Source organism: Phaseolus vulgaris, chromosome 6 (assembly GCF_000499845.2).
Source record: "Phaseolus vulgaris cultivar G19833 chromosome 6, P. vulgaris v2.0, whole genome shotgun sequence".
NCBI lineage: Eukaryota > Viridiplantae > Streptophyta > Magnoliopsida > Fabales > Fabaceae > Phaseolus > Phaseolus vulgaris.
Genome location: NC_023754.2, coordinates 6,505,948 through 6,526,295, shown reverse-complemented (window position 1 = coordinate 6,526,295; position 20,348 = coordinate 6,505,948). Strand labels below are relative to the sequence as shown.

Sequence of the window (20,348 nt, the reverse complement as noted above, 5' to 3'; positions counted from 1 at the left end):
GGGTTGGTTCCATAATTCTGTTGCATGAAAAGTTGGATTCGGGGATAAAATCAGCTTTTGGAACGATGTCTGGGTGGACAATAACAAGCTTAAACATTTTTTCCCCAGGTTGTATATCATTTCCATGGACCAAGGAAAGATGGTGAGCGAGGTAGGTTACTGGGAAGCTACAGAGTGGTCATGGAGGTTAAGGTGGAGAAGGTCTAGATTCGAGTGGGAAAGCTATATGGAGGCAGAATTGATGAACCTTATTACTGGAAGATATTGAGCTAGGAATCTGAGGATGTTATCGTATGGAGTGGGGATTCAAATGGTGTTTTTTTTTCCATGAAATCTGCATACATGACATTGTGTAACTCTTCTAATGGAGTATCGCACGATGTGTTCTCTCTGTTGTGGCAAGTTAAAGCGATACCCAAAGTTGTGTTCACTGCATGGAGGGTATTACTTGGGAGGCTTCCAACTTATGATAATCTCAGTTGAAGAGGTATGGTTGTAAATTGTTCCCTTTGTGTGCTTTGTAAAGCAACTGAAGAATCATCTCAACATATTTTTTTGTCTTGTATCATTGCACAACGTGTTTCGTCACTCTGTCTCAGGTGGATAGGTATCTTGTCTATCCAACACAAGGACCTTATAAACCACTTTGAGAGCTTTCACCTAGTTAATTTATCTATCAAACAAAATCTGGTCTGGAAGAGACTATGGGTTGCAATTATCCGGAGTATATGGGATAAGAGAAATTTGGTTGTGTTTAAACATGGGATAGCTGATGCTGAATAAATCTTTCATTCAGCCCAACTATCTGCATGGTTATGTTTAAAGCATGGGGATTATGCTCTTAGCTATTCTTTCTCGAATTGGATTCTCAATCCCAGCCTTTGTCTGCAAAGCTGATGATATGAAGGATGTTGCAGAGTGCTTGCGTATGCAGGTTACGTAGAAGGATCTGGGAGGCCTTGATGGATCATGTGCTGATGGGGTGCCGGTTCGGTGCAGGGATAGGATGGGGAACATGTAGTGTGTGGTGCTAGAAAAGCTAAGAAGCACTTGTGGCCAGCATATGCAGGTTAAGGGAAACAGAATGGAAGGAAGCGAAGTGATGTCTTGGTTGTAGGAGAGCTAGTAAGGAAGCAGGGTGGTGTTTATTCTGGAAGGTAGGAAGAATAGGGCCTGGTATCCTGTTAAATGGCTTTTAGGAAGCATCAAAAGCACTTCTAAGACACGGTAGTAAGAATACCAATACAGCTTTAGAAGAATGCCGGTAAAGTTTTTTTTCTTAAGAAACCATGTACTATGGAGGTTGAATTAGGTTTTGATAAGTAGTTGGAACTGGAAGCGATATGGGGGAGTAAAAGGAAGGGTAAAAGCTTCTCTTCTTGGTTCAAAAACTGATGCTTATTTTGTTACATGTCCAGCTGCTAAAGGCTATAAGAATAGTTTGTAGTTCTCTTCTTTGTGGCTGTATGGATTTATGAATGGTATCTATGTTGGCTGTATTACGAGGAGGCACCTGTTGGCACTTTTTAGGTCTATATCCTTCTGTAGTCTTTAATGTTTAGTGGTGCAAAAGAGCTTTTGCAGTCACAATCTTGGCTTTCTTTTTTGGCTCTACAAGATGCGGGTTAATGGGTACTGGTTGAGGTTCTTTCTGAGAGTTGTCAGGCATTGGTTTTTTATACTTTTAACTTGTATAGGATGGATGTAGGGCCTTCTGTTTAGAAACCAATAACTTATGTTGTTTTTGGTTTTTTGGATCTTGTACACGGGTTGAGATACCCCTGAAGTACCTCCTTTATTTTATTTTATTCTTTGCTGATAAAAAAAGAATATTCCATGCACATAAAATATTCCCATGCAACAAAGATTCTTGATGTGCTTTGACTATGCAGAGGTTCGTTTGATTGTGGTGGCTGATGAGTTAATGGAGTGATAAATAATGGAAGGGGAGTGATGAGAGGTGTATGTTCTCAAATGCAAGGACAACAAATGCATGGTCAACAACATGCCTTTGCCGCCATATGACATGCTCTTTTCATGATTTATGATAGCATTTGAAATCGGTTTATCCCTAGAATTATGTATGACTCACAGATGATGCCACTTTTTTGGAAAAAAATCAATGAAAAAGTTAAATATCCATAAGGTACGTGGTGTATGGTAGTATGGAAGGGATGATCAGGAGAATAACGAAGATGATGAGGATGACGTCAACTCAGCCATTCCAGAGGAACATATTGACGGGAGTGTGTCTTAAGTCCCAATGCAAGATCACTATACAATGTCACCACAAAATTTGAGTGGATTCCAAGCATTGCAGGAATCCATCCGGACTATGAACCTTAACATGAACGGAGGTTTCGACAACACCAACACACGTTTCGACAACATGAACACACGTTTCAAAAGAGTTCATGACCGCATTGGCAAGATGGAAAAACATATTAGACACTTCCACGACTCTTTTGAATGATACATATTTCAATGTATCATTCATATCATTTTTCGAAAAATTATTATTATTATTATTATTATTATTTATTTCATGTTTCTTTTATATATATTTGTAGTGTACTTTTAATATTTGTTATGCACGAACTTTTATCCATGAATTTTACTTTAATAGATTATAATTTATTGCATTAATATTTATTTCATAATTATTTTTTTCCTTTATCAAATTATAGTTCCAACACAGTATCAAAAGTAATTTTCTCCAACACAGTAGTAGAAATAATCTTTTAATTGCATACAACTATAATTCACAAATAAATAATCCACAATTACAATTTTTTTTCTAAATAAAGTTTCTAACAATCATAAACATGATCCAAATTTTTTACATCATTTATATTTTGTTCAAATAGCACAGTTCCAAAAATAATATTTTAATTCAAAACAATTATAATTCACAAATAATCAATCAAATTGATTTTTCAACAAATTTTGAAAACAAGGGCAAATATGTAAACTTACATTTTTATCAATTAAAGAAAATATAATTTCAATCACACTCATCACATTACTCACAAATTTTCATAAACTTTCCATATACTTTTTACTTTATTTACCTTATTCTAAACACCCTCACTTTCTTCATACTTTCCCTACAAATTATCTCAAATATTCACTCTCTCAATTCCAATCCAAAGAAATAATGAAAGAACATTCAATTAGTCATGCATATGTAAGGGAAAATGTTTTTTTTTGTACAGTACCATTTTTATCCACATTCATTTTTTCCAATTGTTTTTCATAATAAAATATTTTATTATAACTAGCGAAAACACAACCGTTGTTGTACTTGTGTCTGCATCTTCTATTTTTATTATTTATATATAATTAGGTTTAATATTAAAAATTTAATAAAATAAGTTATATGTATTTATATATTTAATAAAATTTATAAGTAAATAATCTATTTTATTAAAACTAAATCCATCAATTAAATAAAAAAAGGTTATATATATTTAATAAGATTTATAAGTAAACCATCTATTCTTTTAAAACTAAATCATCAATTAAATATATAAATGAGAAAGAATATTTTAATAACTATAGTGTCATCATTAATGTTACATATGACCAAATACAAATATATGATTGCATACCATAGCTATCTCTCTCATTTACATAAAAGAGTCAATGGAAAAAAAAAATAAACACTTTTGTTTTCATCCTCATCTTTGTGCTTCCTCTAGGTCTTCTTTACCACTTTGAATAATGACTTCTTTACCTTCTTATCCAAGAAGCATGTGAACAAAATAGAAACATGTAAATAAGCTTAATAAAACATTTATCTCATTTTAGTTTTAAAGGCTGAGAAAAATTATATTTAAAGACAGAAAAAAGTGGTGAATGGTTAATGTTTATAAAACAATCATTTAGTGCTCTTGATAAGAAAAATAAGAACATTTAAACCTTTAATAAAATAAAAAAATAAAAATGATTTAGGGGGAAAATAGTGAATATGGAAAACAAAACGTGTTAGATTTACCGTAGTAGTGTTTTATGAAATTTTTTTTGAGAAATTTACTCATTTGAGAGTGGAAGAATAGAGTGAGTGAGACGAATTGGAGAAGAGAGTGCGTTGAACGAAGAGTCACTCGTCTTAATTATCAAACTTCATGCACTTGATGACAATGGTAAATCAATACAAAAACTATATACAAAATCTTATATACAAAAACCCAATGCATGTAAAACAAATTAAGTATCTACAATAAGAATGTAAGCATGTGTCTCTGAGAACAAATATGTGAGAATAAAGAGTGAGATTTCAACTAAGTTAATATTAACGGATCAGTTTAAGGAGTTTACGGGTAATTAGGAAAAAGTGAAAAGTGAAAAGTTTTTGATAGAGAAGAAGGTGAGAAATTGTTAAGAAGTTACCTTAATAAAATATTAATATAAAAATAAATAAATTAAAAAAAATAAAGTCTATAAAAAAAAGTTAAATGGAGAATCTCCTTTATTTATAAATACAGAAATATAAATAATAAAAATAAAATATTATAATAAAATAATAATTTATGAAATTAGAAATTGAATCTCACTCTCACCTACTCATAACTTCATATATATACACCTCATAATCTTCCCATTCCAAGAAATCCAAAATTCTCAAATCCCAAAACCTCGTTCTCTCAAACCAAACCAATGTGCTTCCAAAGATTTAACCATTTTCCGCTCTTCCTAACCTTTCTCCTCCTCAGCCACCATGCCACTCCAAGCCCCATCAAAACCGTCGTCGTTTTGGTAATGGAGAACCGCTCCTTTGACCACATGCTCGGCTGGATGAAGCGCCTCAACCCCGCCATCAACGGCGTCACCGGCTCCGAGTCCAACGCGCTCTCCGTCACCGACCCCAACTCCAAACGCTTTTTCTTCAAAGACCAGGCCCACTACGTCGACCCGGACCCGGGCCACTCCTTCCAGGCCATCCGCGAACAGATTTTCGGCTCCAACGACACCTCCACCTATCCGCCGCCCATGAACGGCTTCGCGCAGCAGGCCTTCTCCATGGACAACACCTCGCACATGTCACAGAACGTCATGAACGGCTTCATCCCCGACCTCGTGCCGGTCTACAAAACGCTCGTTTCGGAGTTCGCTGTTTTTGATAGGTTTCTCCCTTTCGTCCTCTTCCTAACCCCTTCCACTGCATGTGAATCTCTCTGCATTAGCTCCATTTTTCTTGTTTGCTGAGGTGCCTGGATTAGTGTAGATTTAAGTTAAGAAACTCTTTTTTCTCTTTCAATTTCACATTTCACCCTTTTCTTAATTGTTATCACATTTACTGTTATTGAAATTAGTTGGAACTAGCTATTAATTTACTATTATTATTATTTTTATTATTAATGAATTACACTTCAAAAGTAGCTATAAAGATAAATATCTAGAGACAGCTACTTCACGTGTCATATTCACGCGTATATCATCGCCATCTTTTATTGTTTTAATTTTAAACCATGATTTCCATGTTCATGTTGATAGGTGGTTCGCCTCCGTGCCGGCCTCCACCCAGCCCAACCGTCTCTTCGTGCACTCGGCAACATCGGGCGGCGCCACCAGCAACGTGGCGGCGAAGCTGGCGGCCGGGTACCCGCAGCAAACGATCTTCGACAACGTGCACGAGGCAGGATTAGACTTCGGCATATACTACCAGAACATCCCCGCCACACTCTTCTACCGGAACCTTCGGAAGCTGAAGTACTTGCTGAAGTTCCACCTATACGACTTGTCCTTCAAGCTGCACGCCAAAGAGGGGAAGCTGCCGAGCTACACTGTGGTGGAGCAGCGGTACATGGACACTAAGGTGCTCCCCGCCAATGATGATCACCCATCGCACGATGTGTACCAGGGGCAGATGTTTGTGAAGGAGGTGTATGAGACGCTGAGGGCGAGCCCCCAGTGGAACGAAACCCTCTTTCTCATCACTTACGATGAGCATGGAGGGTTTTACGATCACGTGCCTACCCCCGCGCGTGGGGTGCCGAGTCCTGATGGGATTGTGGGCCCCGAACCGTTTAACTTCACTTTTAATAGGTTGGGAGTGAGGGTCCCCACCATTGCTATATCGCCTTGGATTCAGAAGGGTACAGGTATGTGATCACAAACTAAACCAAATGATCCCCTTTGTTCATCTCTATGCATTTGCATTGCACATGTGATTAAATATTATAATATGTTAGATTTATAACAAAAATATTCAGTTATTACGTAAGGTTATTTTTAACAGCGAAAATTAATTATAATTTAACTTGAAGATGGAGATAATAGAAAATATATTAAAGGAAATAGACAATTTAAAGAATGATATAGACATAACGAAGGTAGCTTGAGATAATTTTTTTAACTAATTTGAGAATATTTTTTTATTGGTTGAAATTTATTAAAAGTTATACAAAATTATGGGTTTCCCGTTTTATTTCATAATTTTTTTTTATCATGATTTAGTACTTTTTAATAAATTCTATCCAATAAAAGATAATTATTTTTTTATCTATTCTGCATATATAATTTGTGTTAAAATAAAGTTAATAATTGATGATAAATAAAATTTTATTATATAAATATACGTGTATATATGTACTAAAGTAGTATTTTATTCTAATATATAAGTATTTTAATTGTATTTTTATTTTTAGATTTGTACATAAAATATGTTTTTATTTTATTTTTTGATTTCATTGTTGAAAAACTGAATGATATATGTAGTATTTATCTAAGTCACATCTTGTTTACTGTGAGTTATTTTGACATGTATGGATTCTACTTTTTTTTCTCTCTGTCTATTCTTATCCTGTCCACAAAATTATTATATCTAAGATACCATCTTGCATTCTAGTATGAACAGTGTATGGGCTTTTCTCTATGATACACTTAATGACTTATCATCTTGGGCACATACATGTTTTCAGACAGCACTATTAATATGACGATTTATTGCTCAACAAACTTGTAAGAGAAGAATACTAATATCTTAGATTCTCTTCTCACACTTTCCATGCACAACCCCTCATCTGCCTTCACATGTGGTGCCTTCATGATCTTAATAAAATAACTTGCTTAAGTTAGGCACGACTCATCAATCACAAGCTCACACGGAAAAAAATAATTTTCACACTAACTTTGAAAACAGACCATACACGTAAAGTGTGATGTGGTGTGCTGAGTGGGACCTTTTACTTTTTTGGTCTCTATCTTCAGTTGTCAAAGAGTAGAGTGTGAAACCTCATTACTATGAGTAGAGTGTGAATATTTCCCAAATCACACACCCCCACAAGCAAGAAACTGACCTTTGATTTTATGTTGGTTCATTATGTTTAAGCAATGTAGTTGCCAATGTCTTAAAGCAAAACCAAGGAGCAATAATGCTGGGATATTATTATGGATTGGTTTACTTACTGATAAGGCTCATAAATGGGTTATCTGAGGTGTTTTGGGTGGATTAATATATCACTTTTGAATTATAAGTTGATAATTCACTATGTGTTGTAGGCGAAGATTAAAAAAACAAAAAAAAAACAAAAAAAAACTTCAAGTGGGTTGAAATTTGTATTCTTGTATTGTTGAAAAGATAAAAAAAGGTCATATAAATTGACAAGGCTTGGGCAGGCTCAAGCACCTGCGTTTTTCAAGTACAAAGATTTATGCTGAAGCTGAAAGCCAAAATGTGAAAGAAATTGATTTTTGATGCCTTACAGGAAATAAATTATCCTTTAGTTGGTTAGTGACATGTTGCCAGGGAGGAAACTTCAAGGCTCTGTCATGAATTCAGGACAAATTTTAGATGGTTAATAAATTTGATCATAATAATTGCTTAAATTATAAGGTACATTCTTTATTCAAGTCAATTTTTTATTCATATATAATAAAAATGTAAATTAATTGTGACTTGGAAAAAAATATTCTTATAATAATAATAATATAATAATAAATAATAATAAAAAATAATAACAAAAAAGGGAGAGTCATGACGTAACGTTTTGTCTCAATGACGGTTGATCATGGGTTTGAATCTAGAAACAACCATTTTGTATTTGTAGGATGAGACTACATAGAATGACCCTCTCTTGTATTTCTGTATATCAAGGAGCCTTCTTGGCACTGAGGTACATTGTTTTTGTTTATATAAATTTTAGAAATTATAATTAATGAATTAATGAAGCAACATATGAGTAAACAGTGTATGAAGCATTTTTTTTCTCAAACTAACATTATATTGGACAATTTTAGTGTCACTTGAATTGAATGGAACCAGTGAATCTCATAATGAATTATTGAAAACTGTACAAGATTTTCTGATTTGTTATGGTGATACAGTTGTTCATGGGCCAAATGGGTCACCAACTTCTACATCCGAATATGAACACTCATCCATTTCAGCAACAGTGAAAAAGCTCTTCAATTTGCCTTCATTTCTGACCAAGAGAGATGCTTGGGCTGGAACCTTTGAGGGCATTGTTCAGACAAGAACAGAACCAAGGACAGATTGCCCAGGTTAGTATCCTTGATAAACTAATTAGACTATAATCACATTTATGTATCAACAAGCAACAAATTTCCCTTTTTAAATTATTGAACAAATACTAATCACATATCATTCATGTTTATGCCTATGAGAAAAAATGTAATTTAACAAGGACTATAAATTTGCAATAGGTTTAAAACCGAATCTAATACCTTTGAACTGCATCTTATTTTTCAACTTATATATATAATTTGGGCATGGCATAAATAATAATAAATGTGAATAAGAAGATTTACATGAAAATACATATTGTTATGCATTGATGTCTTTGAATCAAAGTACAAAATCAAACTAAAAGTTAATCTATATAACTATACATACGAGTTTACAAAAGAAAAAAAGGACAAAGATCTTTCCAAAAGATAAATAAGCAACTCCTGAGTTGCATGAAACTTAAAAGTTACTTCATACTATATAATTCACTGTATTGTGCAAGTTCCTCAGATAAACAGGAACTGTTTATCTTCTCAGATAAAACCGAAAATTAGAACTAGCAGTAAACTCTAGGAGAACAGGGTATCAAAAATATGAGAAAACGTGAAAGTCACTATATTTTTGGAGTAAGCTTGAGACCCTATTTATAGAGGAAGAAGAACCCAACCCAACCGCCAAAATGGAACCGTTCCATGAGACTGACAGCCACAATCAGAGGAGACCGTTGGAAAAGGGGGGAGACCGCCGGAAACGGAGGAGGAACATGGAACATGGACTTGCAACGTTCCAGATATTTGTTCCGATCTCAATGGCACCAGGTCTAGAACCGAATTTGAAGGCAAACAAGAAACCAATGTTATCGGAAAATCTGCCGTAGATTCTTCCCTGGCGTTCTTCTGCAACGTTTTGAGATTTCTGCAACTTCTACTTTGGCTTTTGCATGTTCATCTGGAATTTGTAAAACTATGTGAGATTAACTTAACAAGTAATAAAATACCATTAAGTAAGCTTATATTAGACTATTTCATAAGTTGGTATTTCAAAAAGCAATGAAATCATATTTTAAATATATCTAAGTAATTAGATTTAACTCAAGAAATATTAAGGTGTGCTCTTCTCTAAAAATCTTTTTCACTTTTCTTTTTCCATCCTATTGGCATAATGTTAGCTCAAACATTATGAGAGGCGTCTCTCTCCTCTGTACTATGAATTCCTGATACTTATACTCTCCTTGGGGAATTCGAACTGGACTCTCATATCCTTGCAGAGTTATTTAGCTCAAACATTATGAGAGGTGTCTCTCTCCTCTGTACTATGAATTCCTGATACTTATATCCTTGCAGAGTTATTCGTAGACAGAGATATGAATGCTCTGAATGGTATGTTTTCTACAAACATACTTGTCAATTTCTTTTCTCAATGCTCCTTTAGCCTACAACAAGTTGATTATCTAGGCCACATTGTTTAAGGACAAGGAGTAGCAATGGATAAAGACAATGTACAAGCAGTTTTACAGTGGCCTGTACCACAAAATCTTAAACAACTACGAGGATTCCAAGGCTTAACTGAGTACTACAAAAAATTCATTAAGTTCGATGCAGTAATTGCAGCTCCCTTAATAGATTTACTGAAAAGGATAAATCTCTATGGAGACCGGATGCCAACAAAGCTTTCTCCAAGCTCAAAACTGCAATTACAAAAGCACCAGTTTTAGCCTTACTAGAATTTTCAAAACCTTTCACTCTGGAAACTGATGCTTCAGGAGTGGATAACGGTGTTGTTTTGATTCAAGATCAACATCCTATTGCTTATTTTTCTAAAAGGCTCATAGATAGAATGCAAAGACAGTCAGCTTACAGAAGGGAGTTTTTTGCTATCATGGAGGCTATAGCAACATTCAGACATTATCTACTTGGCCACTAGTTCATTATAAAAACGGACAGAAGAGCCTAAGATCACTCACTGATCAAGCTGTCCACACACCAGAACAACAAAACTGGTTGCAAAAGTTGATAAGTGGACATTCAGGATTCACAAGAACCTTAAAGAGACTTGTGACACAGTTCTACTAGCAAGGTATGCATGCTGATGTAAAGGAGTATGTGCATAATTGTTTAATTTGTTAACAAACTAAACATGATTCAGCCCTACCATCTGGGTTACTACAACCGTTGCCAATTTCGAAGCAAACATGGGAGGATGTGGCCATGGATTTTGTTGGAGATTCCACATCAAACTAGAAATTAGAACATTTCATAGTATATAAGTGGGTGCAACAACACTTTGCATCTATTAAGAAATGGACTTTGCACCAATTTCAAAGTGGTACCACTTTATAAGTGGGTGCAAAGTGTTATAAGGTTGAGTTAGGCTTAAAGTCCATTTCTTAATAGATTTTATCACCAACCTTCCCTCTTCAAAATGGGCACACTATTATTATGGTGGTTAGTGATAGGCTTTCCAAATATGCACACTTGGTTAGTTTAAAAGCTGACTTCAATAGTAAGCAAGTGGCTGAGTTGTTTGTGAAAAACATTGTCAAGTTACATGGGTTTCCAAAATTCATAATTTCTGATCGAGATAAGGTGTTTACGAGCCAATTTTGGCAACATTTGTTTAAGCTGAGTGGTATCACTTTGAAATTGGCGGCATTGAACAAATGCATTGAAATGTATCTACAGTGCTTTACATATGACAATCCTAAGAAATGGTCTAAACTATTACATGGGCAGAATTTTGTTACAACACTTCCTTCCATTACAACACCGGCATAACACCCTTCAAATCCATTTATGATAGAGAACCCCCACAAATAATTAGATATACCATCAACAACCGAGATCCCACTAATGTGTAGGAACTACTCGTCCAGAGTGATGCTACAATCATCAAACTCATGGTAAATTTACAAAAGACACAACAACACATGAAGAAAGAGGCGGATAAAAGACGAAAACCAGTGCAATTAGAAATTGGTGATATGGTATTGGTGAAACTTGAACCTTATAGAGAACATTATGTATTGCTAAGAAAGAATCAGAAGTTTAAACTTCGATATTTCGGACCATTTCCTATAATTGAGAAGATTGGGGAAGTAGCTTAAAAACTCCTTTTGCCTCCTACAAAAATTCATCCTATTCATCTTGTCTTTCATTGTTCCCAGCTGAAATTGTGTAAAGGTTATAATGTTCAACCATATGTCTCATTACCCATTACAAATTCAGACATAGGTTCGGTGTTGCAACTGGAAGCCATATTACAAAACAGAATCATTAGGAATCAACAACAAGTGCAACAACTCGAAGACAACCAAGCAATGTGTGAGGATAACATGGCTCTGAAGCAAGGTTTTCCAGAATTCAAACCTTGAGGACAAGGTTTCTTTTAAAGGGGAAGGTAATGTAACAAACATAACTGTGAAATTACCAAGAATAGTGGAAACATGGAAAAGGGACACGTGGTAGGCAATGAAAGAAAGAGATGCAGTGCTCGGCCCAGAATAACCAATTCCAAGCTGGTGGATTTTGAGTGGTCCAAGCATTAGTATTTAAGGTAGATAGTGGAGAGAGAAAGGGGGATGATTGTATTTTTTCTCTTTCTACTACTCAGAACCGTCTACAATATTCAGACGTTCCCTTTCTGAAGAATTTGATATGTTTTTCTTTTTGTGCGTGTCACCTTCTTTCTTACACACATTTCTCTGTTGCTCTGTTCAGTTAAGATTTTATTCAATCTGTTTTGTTAAGATTTTATTTTGGGTAAGAATAATATCATTCACCCCAAACTCAGATTCATTTCTTCTACGTAATCCTAACCTTTGAGATCCACTGTGACTGCAAACAATGCTCTTTAAAATCTTTGCTGCCTTCTTTGGTGTTTTGTAATTGACATTGCCTCCACCTAAGACATCAAGAATAGGCTGTGTCTGTCATGAGTCCACCAAGAAAGGTGCACATATGATCATAATTATGAAGCCCATGGTTAGGACACTTCCTAAGTAAGTCTTGGAATCTCTCCAAATCCTCTGCCACTCACTGATTCATCAACCTTTTGGACAAAAATATTAATGGCAAACTTGACCTGTTTAACCTTCTCAGGAAGGGAAAGACATTAGTTGACCAAGTCCTCCCACGTGGTTAAAGTGTTGGGTGGAAATGGTTACAACCAATAATTTGCTTTCCCTCTGAGAAAAAAATGGGAAATTATCAATCTGATAGTGATAGTGTCATCTAGCACACCTTGATATTGTATTGTGTTGCAAATCATGATGAATTCCTTAAGGTGCGCATGAGGATATTCATTACTTCCAATAGAGAACTGCCTTCATCATACCAGATTCTACAATGTTAATTTGATAAGTGCTTGATAGTGACGAGTCTTGCAATACTTGACGATTCTACACATGAATTTCTAGCCGAATTTTTGTTCCTTTTTTTCTTTATCTTACACATCCCTTTTATATGTGTTTCTCTCCTCCTTCTGTATCGGTCATATTTTTAGTCTTTCTTCAACATTCAACATTGAATGTCGATTACATATTCAATGTCAATATCCGGTTTTTGAGCTGTTTTAACATGAGAAAAAAACAACAGGGTTACTGTATTTAATGTTTATTTAAGAATATTTTCAGATTGGTTTTTATCCTATCCATATAAGTATCTTTTGTTGGAATTGCTCTTCTGCCATAGTTTGAAACATAGAGCTTGTAATCCACAAGCGATCTCTTTCCCTTCGTTGGAGTGCTCGGACCCTTCTAGTGGTCTTCTCGATTTCAGGACCAAGGAAATATTCAACCATTACGGATCTAGCTTAGATATACAATTAGAGTTTTTCGAGAAAAAAAAAATCAGTGAGATATAATTAACAAATAATAAATAAAAATTCCAACTAATTAAAAAATTTAAAATACTTACCAAACCCCAAAAAAATTATTATGGACAAAATAATCAATTAAATAATTATAATTCTATGACGCAAGTTTCCAGGGCAATTAACTTGACGGTTCTGTCAAGCTTACCAATTTGTAGCTAGTAAATTGAAGTCCAAATATCAAATCCACAAATACTTGCTATATAACTTCTCATTAAGAAGAAATTAATTATGGGATTTTTGAATAAAAGAGCAAAAATAAAAACAACATTTTATATAATAAAAGGATAGAGAGTTAAATAAAAATTTCAGGTATGTGGAATAAGAGCAATGACTAAATAGATGACTCAAAATTTAGAATAAGAAACTAAATATACGGATACAACTGATAAAAGAGTTGTCAGTGATTAATTTCACTATCCTTTCCCATCTAAGTCTTTTTTTTTTCTTTAGGCCAACAAGTTCAATCATGGAGTTAATTCAATAATCCATAAAATTGATTTTAACTCGGTTCATTGGTGAGAAAAGACTTAAGTTACTTAAGGAAGATCAAATTCTCAATGAGGTTACCATTATTTAAGGTTGAGGACTTCCAGTTTACTTGGTGATTCCTACCTCCATTCCACAGTTGTAGGGTGTATCACAGTTTTATCTAGATCATAATTTTAAAAAGGCTTTTTCAATCACAATTAAAATTATGAATTTGAAATCATAATTTTGTTAGCTAGGCCAAACAAACACTAAAAACAAAGTAGAAAATGAACCGAATAACTAAATAATGTTAAAAGGGATAAAATAAATTACATGAGTCAAATGGTTTCCTCTAACAATAAGGGGTTTAACTGCTATGGCTTCACAATGGCACAAAGACTAAAGAAAAGAACTAAGAGATCAGAATAAACAAATATTTTGATATGTGTGTTAGTGGCCTTTTTCATCTCAACCTGCTCTCAAAGTGTTTCCTTTGGCGACATGGGTACATGTTGCCATAATTGTTGGAAAACTTGAGTATATATTCTAAGACTTCTTAGGCGAGTAGAGCGAGAATCTTGGATTCTATTTTTTTTACCAAAATCTTATTTTCTTGAAAACAAATGTAACATCACAATAAAAAAAAGAAAAAATGGATTCGAACTAACAACTATTAAAAAAAGCAACAAATAAGAACTATAAATGTCTAAATATAAGTAAAAAAATAAGATCAAAATATATCAATATCAATATTTTACATTTATCACATTGGAAATAAAACAGAAGTAAAATTTATTTCAAATTTAATTTTTTTATACCTTTTAATCCAAACATAAGAAGAGAGAAAAAGTGATAGACTTGGTTGATTACAAGCACTTCACTTTCCTGTTACACTTGGTTCTTAAATTCTATAACCTTTGAATGCTCACACGAAACAGGAAGTAGAGGCAAATGACATTCACGACTGCATATTTTACACTTTGTTGATTCCTGCTGGTGTTATTTTGGTGCAGAGAAACTTCCAACCCCAGTAAAGATCAGGGAGGGAGGGCCTAATGAAGATGCCCAGATGAGTGAATTTCAGCAGGAATTGATCCAACTTGCAGCAGTGCTTAAAGGAGATAATATCCTCACTAGTTTTCCAGGTAAAATAGGGAAGGACATGACTGTTAAACAAGGGAAATATTACATGGATGATGCAGTTAGAAGGTTCTTTGAAGCAGGGCGTTATGCAAAGAAAATGGGAGTGAATGAAGAACATATAGTCCAGATGAAGCCTTCTTTGACTACGAGATCATCCAAATCACCAAACAGAAACCCTTAGAAATATAATAAAGCATGTAGATAAAGAAATGAAAGCAATCATTCTAATGCATATAAAAACATCTATACATAGTTGGAAAAGAGCCATGTGGTTTATTTATAAATATGGACAACTTTTATGGTATCCATTTATTTCTCAGATTCTCTCTTATTTTCTAAGGCATTGTAGAAATCTCCACTGACCAATATCTAAAGGATATGAAGTTGAGTACATAAGTTATAATAGACTTCATGCTTGATGGTTGGGTGACTTGTATTTTTATCACAGCATTTGGAGTCTTTTTTTGTTTTATAAAAAAGATGTGACTTTCTTAGTTCCTTGCATTAAATTTAACGGACAACTGATCATGCTCATTGTAAGTCACTACCACTTCCTATTAATTTTTCTTAAACATGCTCATTGGAAATCACTACCACTTTGAACTGAGATGTATAGTGCACATATATACTATCACTCAGTTCAAAACTTTGGGTGGTTACTTTCATTTTCCTTTTTCATTGCAGATTTGGTACATTGAACTGTAAATATAATATTGTGATAATAAGTTGTTTCCATTAGTCACAGTTCTTCTCAGGGTGAAACAAGCCTATTCTTATGTAATCCGAATTGTTGGTTCTCGTATAGTAGCCACTAGCATGAGGGGCCAAAGGATTTGTGGTTTATTTTCTATTCCTTAGCTTCTATTTAATGAATCCCATTTAGGTATGTTAGCAGTAGCCTCATTGACCATCTTTATAAGCTGCACCTGCAAATGATCATCACAGTATCTATTAGCTGCCAAAACTAGCAACCGCAAAATGACCATAGTATAAATAAAGCTTCAAATAAAAAAATTGTAATTTTAGAGGTTGATGAAAACTTTGTAGTATCAGCTTAAAACTCTAGAAAACACTTAAAAAGGTTTGAAACACCACCAAATTTTGCCATTTAATTGATTTTCCAAAGTCTCAGCCATTGGAACTACATGTTGCATATATGTCACAGCAGAAGAATTAAATAAAAAGAAATATTATTTCATTTATAAAAGTTAGCCATGCTGCAAAAAATATCTATAACACACCAAAACAAAAAGGTTAAATGCAATTTCAAATTTCCAAGATGCACATTCAACTGAAACTTTGTTTTCTTTGAAAATTTGTAGACTAGGACATACCACACTTTCAGGAACTCCAGGAGGGGGTAAGGAAAGGTTTTTTGGTGGAGGACCTGAGAGATACGATCTCTTGTTAAAATGCCATTCTCCAATCTTCCCATATGTCAATTCCCCCTGAATGGATAAGTAATAGGAGTAAATAACTCATGCAACAAGCAAAGTTAAACTTGTAAGACTCTAATTTTGCACATGAATCAAGGACAGCACATTCTTGCAACTTTAATATAAAATAGAAAAGAAGAAATCAACTCACCTTTAAATTGTAGTCACATGCATAAGTATAATGGATTATAAACTTGTTCCCAACATCTAAGTCCCATGGTGGCTGCAACATTTCAATCATGCATGCCATTAACTTCAATGCTGCTTCCTTAAGAAAAGATGCAATTCCTCATTCACAAATAAACAAACCTGGAGCATGAAGTTATCATGAAGAATATGCCGTACACCGTGCAATGCTGATGCCACAGCGTATGCATACCTGAATTCAACAAAGGAATTGAAGCAGAAATGACTACTGACAAGTGCCTGGTCAAAAAAGGATAACTGAAGTAAAAGCTCTAGAAAATTTATGCAGTACCACTCACATTTCAAGTACCCATCCAAATGTTTCATCAGTTTCTTGATCATCTTTCATTTGTAGGGAAACATTCACCCATGTGGGAGCTATTTCCTCCAGCAATGACTGATGTTAAAAAAATCAGTGCCTCTATGGAAGCTATCATGCTTTATAATAACTATAATAGTTGGTTGAAAATTCACCTTCTGAATGATTACAGGAGAATTGCCAATGGGATCAATATCTGTAATAGCCTCAGGGTAGAATTTCCTAATTATTTTTTCATGTTTATCTGGTCTTATATAGAAAAATGGATACCCTGCTGGTTGGTTTCCATTAGCCAAATTAGGCAAAGGTTTTACAAATATGTGGTCAGGTTCTGCCATCAAAATATATCTGCATCAATCATGAAATGCCTTGTTGTTAAGTTTTTTTACTGAAGAGCATAACATCCTAGAAAACCAGAATAAAGAAACTTACTCTTCCTCAACATTTGCTTTCTCCAGCCACTGAACAAAAGCCCATGGCCTATTCATGACAACATAGCCCTGAACAAAAATAAACAGACAAGTTTTTTTGAGACATCAATTCAATAGTAAGGAATACTAAAAAACTATCACAAATAACGAAATTGGTGATAAACTTTCAAGTGGAGTTAATTGATTCACGTATCTGACCACTTTGTTGTAATTATATTCTGCAAAAGGATTTGAAATGTACAATAGTATTTAAATGCACAGAAACATGAGTCAAGCTACTAGTGCGTCAGCTGAATAAAGTTATTTTTTCTCTTAAATAAGATGATTTAATTAACTAAGCCAACAACATCGAATGCTGATTGCACGTGAAATATGAATCAAAATGAAGATTAGCGAAATTCAGGTTGCAAAAAGCACCTCACATTTAATATTAAAGCTTTTAAGCTGGTGTTTTAGTGTCACCTTGGGTGAAAAACTTCAATATCTGCTTATAGATTGATACTTTCTGAAAAAAACGCATGGTAAACATGCAAAAAATGGAAAGATGCCCTTTTAGTCTAACTTTACCTAAAAGTATATCATCAACCAGGTAAGAGAGAGGGAGAGATTAAAGTTGCAAACTTTTTTATGAAGGATAAAAACAAAAAAATCTAAGAGTGGGGGCACATCTCTTCAGATTATTTCATTAAAGAATGGCACTTCATATCAAGGCAAGACAAATTTCCTCAAAAGTTTCAGAAAAATCAAACTCTTACAGTGAGAAGAATGGTAACAATCATTTAGATAACAAGGAAGTGATCTGGTAGGTACTTGTTTATACTGATCTGTCTTATTACCCGTCAGGATATTTAACTTCCTCTTCTCTATGAATCCTTCCAGACAGCTGAAATTGCTAAATACGTGTATATTACTTAACACAAACATTCCAAGAGATTCAAATGCACTATTTCAACCAAACAAAGAACTATCCTATAACAAAAACAATGAAAGTTTGGCTATACTATTAGCTTGGTCCCTGTGGTTGTCTCTACTATAAGTTTTACACCCTACACAGGATTTTTTGTAGAGATAATATTCGTCACTACCAGAAAGTCTTCTATGAAATTAGTGAGGAGCCAAAAGTTAGGCTGACATGCATGTGTGTAGAGACCAAAACTTACAGTTATTTTACACAGGAACTAAAACTTCATACTATAAGGATGAAGTGAATAATTTAAGTTAAGAGTTACATAGGTTAAAAAGATAATAATTCAGACAGAAGAAGATGAAAATATTGTACCCTATCCAAGCCTGCAGGAAGTGGATCAACCACAAAAGTAGGAATCTCATCCATCAACTGGTCTGGCCTTCCTGAATGCACTATTCTGGTGAACTTTCCCATGTCTGATCCAGGCATGTCTTTTACCTTCTTATACCAGTAGTACATTATCCGGCATTGCCATTGGCTATAAGATGCATCAGTTGCAGTCACCACAACATGGAATTTTGAACGGGAATTTGCTAATATCATCATCTTTCCAGGCATCCTGATAACAGGATCAAGAAACCCCAACTCATCTGCTACCCAGCTTCCACCCTTACGGTGCTTGATCATAAATACCAAATTGTAAATGACAAAGAAAAAGGCAAGAACCATAACAAGGAGCACAAGTAGTGACTTTGCACTTGCCTTGTTTTTTCTCACAATCATTTTTAAATTCTTGACTTATTCTGTTATTCAAATACGAATCTCTAAAGCTCCAAAACTGAACCCAATTCAATTCAGCAGCTAATTAGACCCCATTCACACCAACTAAAGGTAACCAAAATATAAGTCCTATTCATAAAAATGTACACAATTGAAATAACTCCTTGCTCAAGTGTTGTTGTCACTGGTGATTTGTACAGAATAAAAAGTCCTAGAAACTGAAAGCCATGTAAAGATAAGAACACAAGCCCATACTAGAAGTAGAATAAAATTTCACATAAAAGCCTGATGTCCTACTCAAATTCAAGGTAATCCAATGGAAGAAGTTTGTTTGAATCATAAAACGAGACAGAAGGAAACTTTGGACATAAGAAATGAGAAAAATAGCTTGAAGCAAAAAAGCAACCGATAGAAAAAGACTGGTACTTTGAACAGTGGCAACATGTCCAAGCTAAGCTAGAACCAAAAGGGAAGTTTTGAACTTTGAAGAGATTGCTATAACTAGCTTTGTGGACTCCAAAGCTGAATACTCTATACTACATGCATGCACTGAGAGAAAGTGGAGTTGGCAGGGAATGAAGATGGTACAATAAGAGGGATGTGGAAGCAGTGTGGTCAGTGTTCAATATTGAGCATGAATGAGAGTGACACCCCAAAAGATGAAAAGATCAAGGGTTGCTGATTAGGACTGTCTGGACTCAAATCTTGGTAAGAAACATTCCATTTTGTCTGCATCAGAATCAAAGCAAATTATTGTGAATATTCAAAAGGAATTCTCCACTTCAGGAGCAAGTGGATGCCATTGCCATTCATAGGTGTAACTGTGTACCAGCACCAAGCCCTGTAGTTACTTTTCTTTTGTCTTTTGGCTCAACTTGCACCTTTTCTGCCAGGTTGTTCCTTGTTAATCATGAATTTTAAAATAATCTTTTTAACTTTCTCAATTAGAAAAGTATTAGTATAATGCTTTTAAGAATAAACAAGAACCATCACCATAAAACTATTATACTAATACTTTTAAAAATTGTACTTCCTGGTATAATTATAATTGATTAAATTACAATTAGTAATTAATTATACTTTTTTTTATCTATTTTAAATACTTTTTAAAATATTAGTCTTAGATATAAGAGTTTATATATACATATTAACATGGAAACTCAATTCTCCGTAACTAAAAAAAAAATAGTTTTAACGGAAATTTATTTTTACATTATCCAGAGTTAAAATCTTTATTAAGTCATTTACTTAGTGCAGTTTCCACTGCTAAACCATCATTGGAGAATGTGTTCCCCGGAGTTTTTTTAAACCTCAGGAAAAGTCTTTCAGAACCCTT

At 34.3% G+C, this 20,348-nt stretch overlaps 2 protein-coding genes across 2 annotated transcripts; one reads left to right on the top strand and one right to left on the bottom strand.

The window, feature by feature from the left end:
* The first annotated feature begins 4,577 nt into the window (after nt 1-4,577).
* On the top strand, nt 4,578-15,383 carry LOC137831009 (non-specific phospholipase C2). Its single transcript, XM_068638491.1, has 4 exons — nt 4,578-5,126; nt 5,497-6,104; nt 8,329-8,505; nt 14,824-15,383. The coding sequence occupies exons 1-4, from the start codon at nt 4,660-4,662 to the stop codon at nt 15,132-15,134; spliced, it is 1,563 nt and encodes a 520-aa protein (XP_068494592.1). The 5' UTR covers nt 4,578-4,659; the 3' UTR covers nt 15,135-15,383.
* Nucleotides 15,384-15,649: 266 nt separating this feature from the next.
* LOC137831010 (hydroxyproline O-arabinosyltransferase PLENTY-like) lies at nt 15,650-19,835 on the bottom strand. Its single transcript, XM_068638492.1, has 8 exons — nt 18,605-19,835; nt 17,327-17,394; nt 17,050-17,242; nt 16,875-16,972; nt 16,699-16,768; nt 16,541-16,612; nt 16,288-16,401; nt 15,650-15,879 (listed from the first exon to the last, which is right to left on the bottom strand). Exons 1-8 carry the CDS (start codon nt 19,013-19,015, stop codon nt 15,808-15,810), a joined length of 1,098 nt encoding a protein of 365 aa, XP_068494593.1. The 5' UTR covers nt 19,016-19,835; the 3' UTR covers nt 15,650-15,807.
* Nucleotides 19,836-20,348: the final 513 nt, after the last annotated feature.

Coding starts and splice junctions, on each gene's coding strand:
- LOC137831009 (XM_068638491.1), top strand. CDS start 4,660: ATGTGCTTCCAAAGATTTAACCATTTTCCGCTCTTCCTAACCTTTCTC. Junction 6,105..8,328: donor TTGGATTCAGAAGGGTACAG/GTATGTGATCAC, acceptor ATGGTGATACAG/TTGTTCATGGGCCAAATGGG. Junction 8,506..14,823: donor ACCAAGGACAGATTGCCCAG/GTTAGTATCCTT, acceptor ATTTTGGTGCAG/AGAAACTTCCAACCCCAGTA.
- LOC137831010 (XM_068638492.1), bottom strand. CDS start 19,015: ATGATTGTGAGAAAAAACAAGGCAAGTGCAAAGTCACTACTTGTGCTC. Junction 17,243..17,326: donor AAAGCAAATGTTGAGGAAGA/GTAAGTTTCTTT, acceptor TGATTGATGCAG/ATATATTTTGATGGCAGAAC. Junction 16,973..17,049: donor CTCCTGTAATCATTCAGAAG/GTGAATTTTCAA, acceptor TTTTAACATCAG/TCATTGCTGGAGGAAATAGC.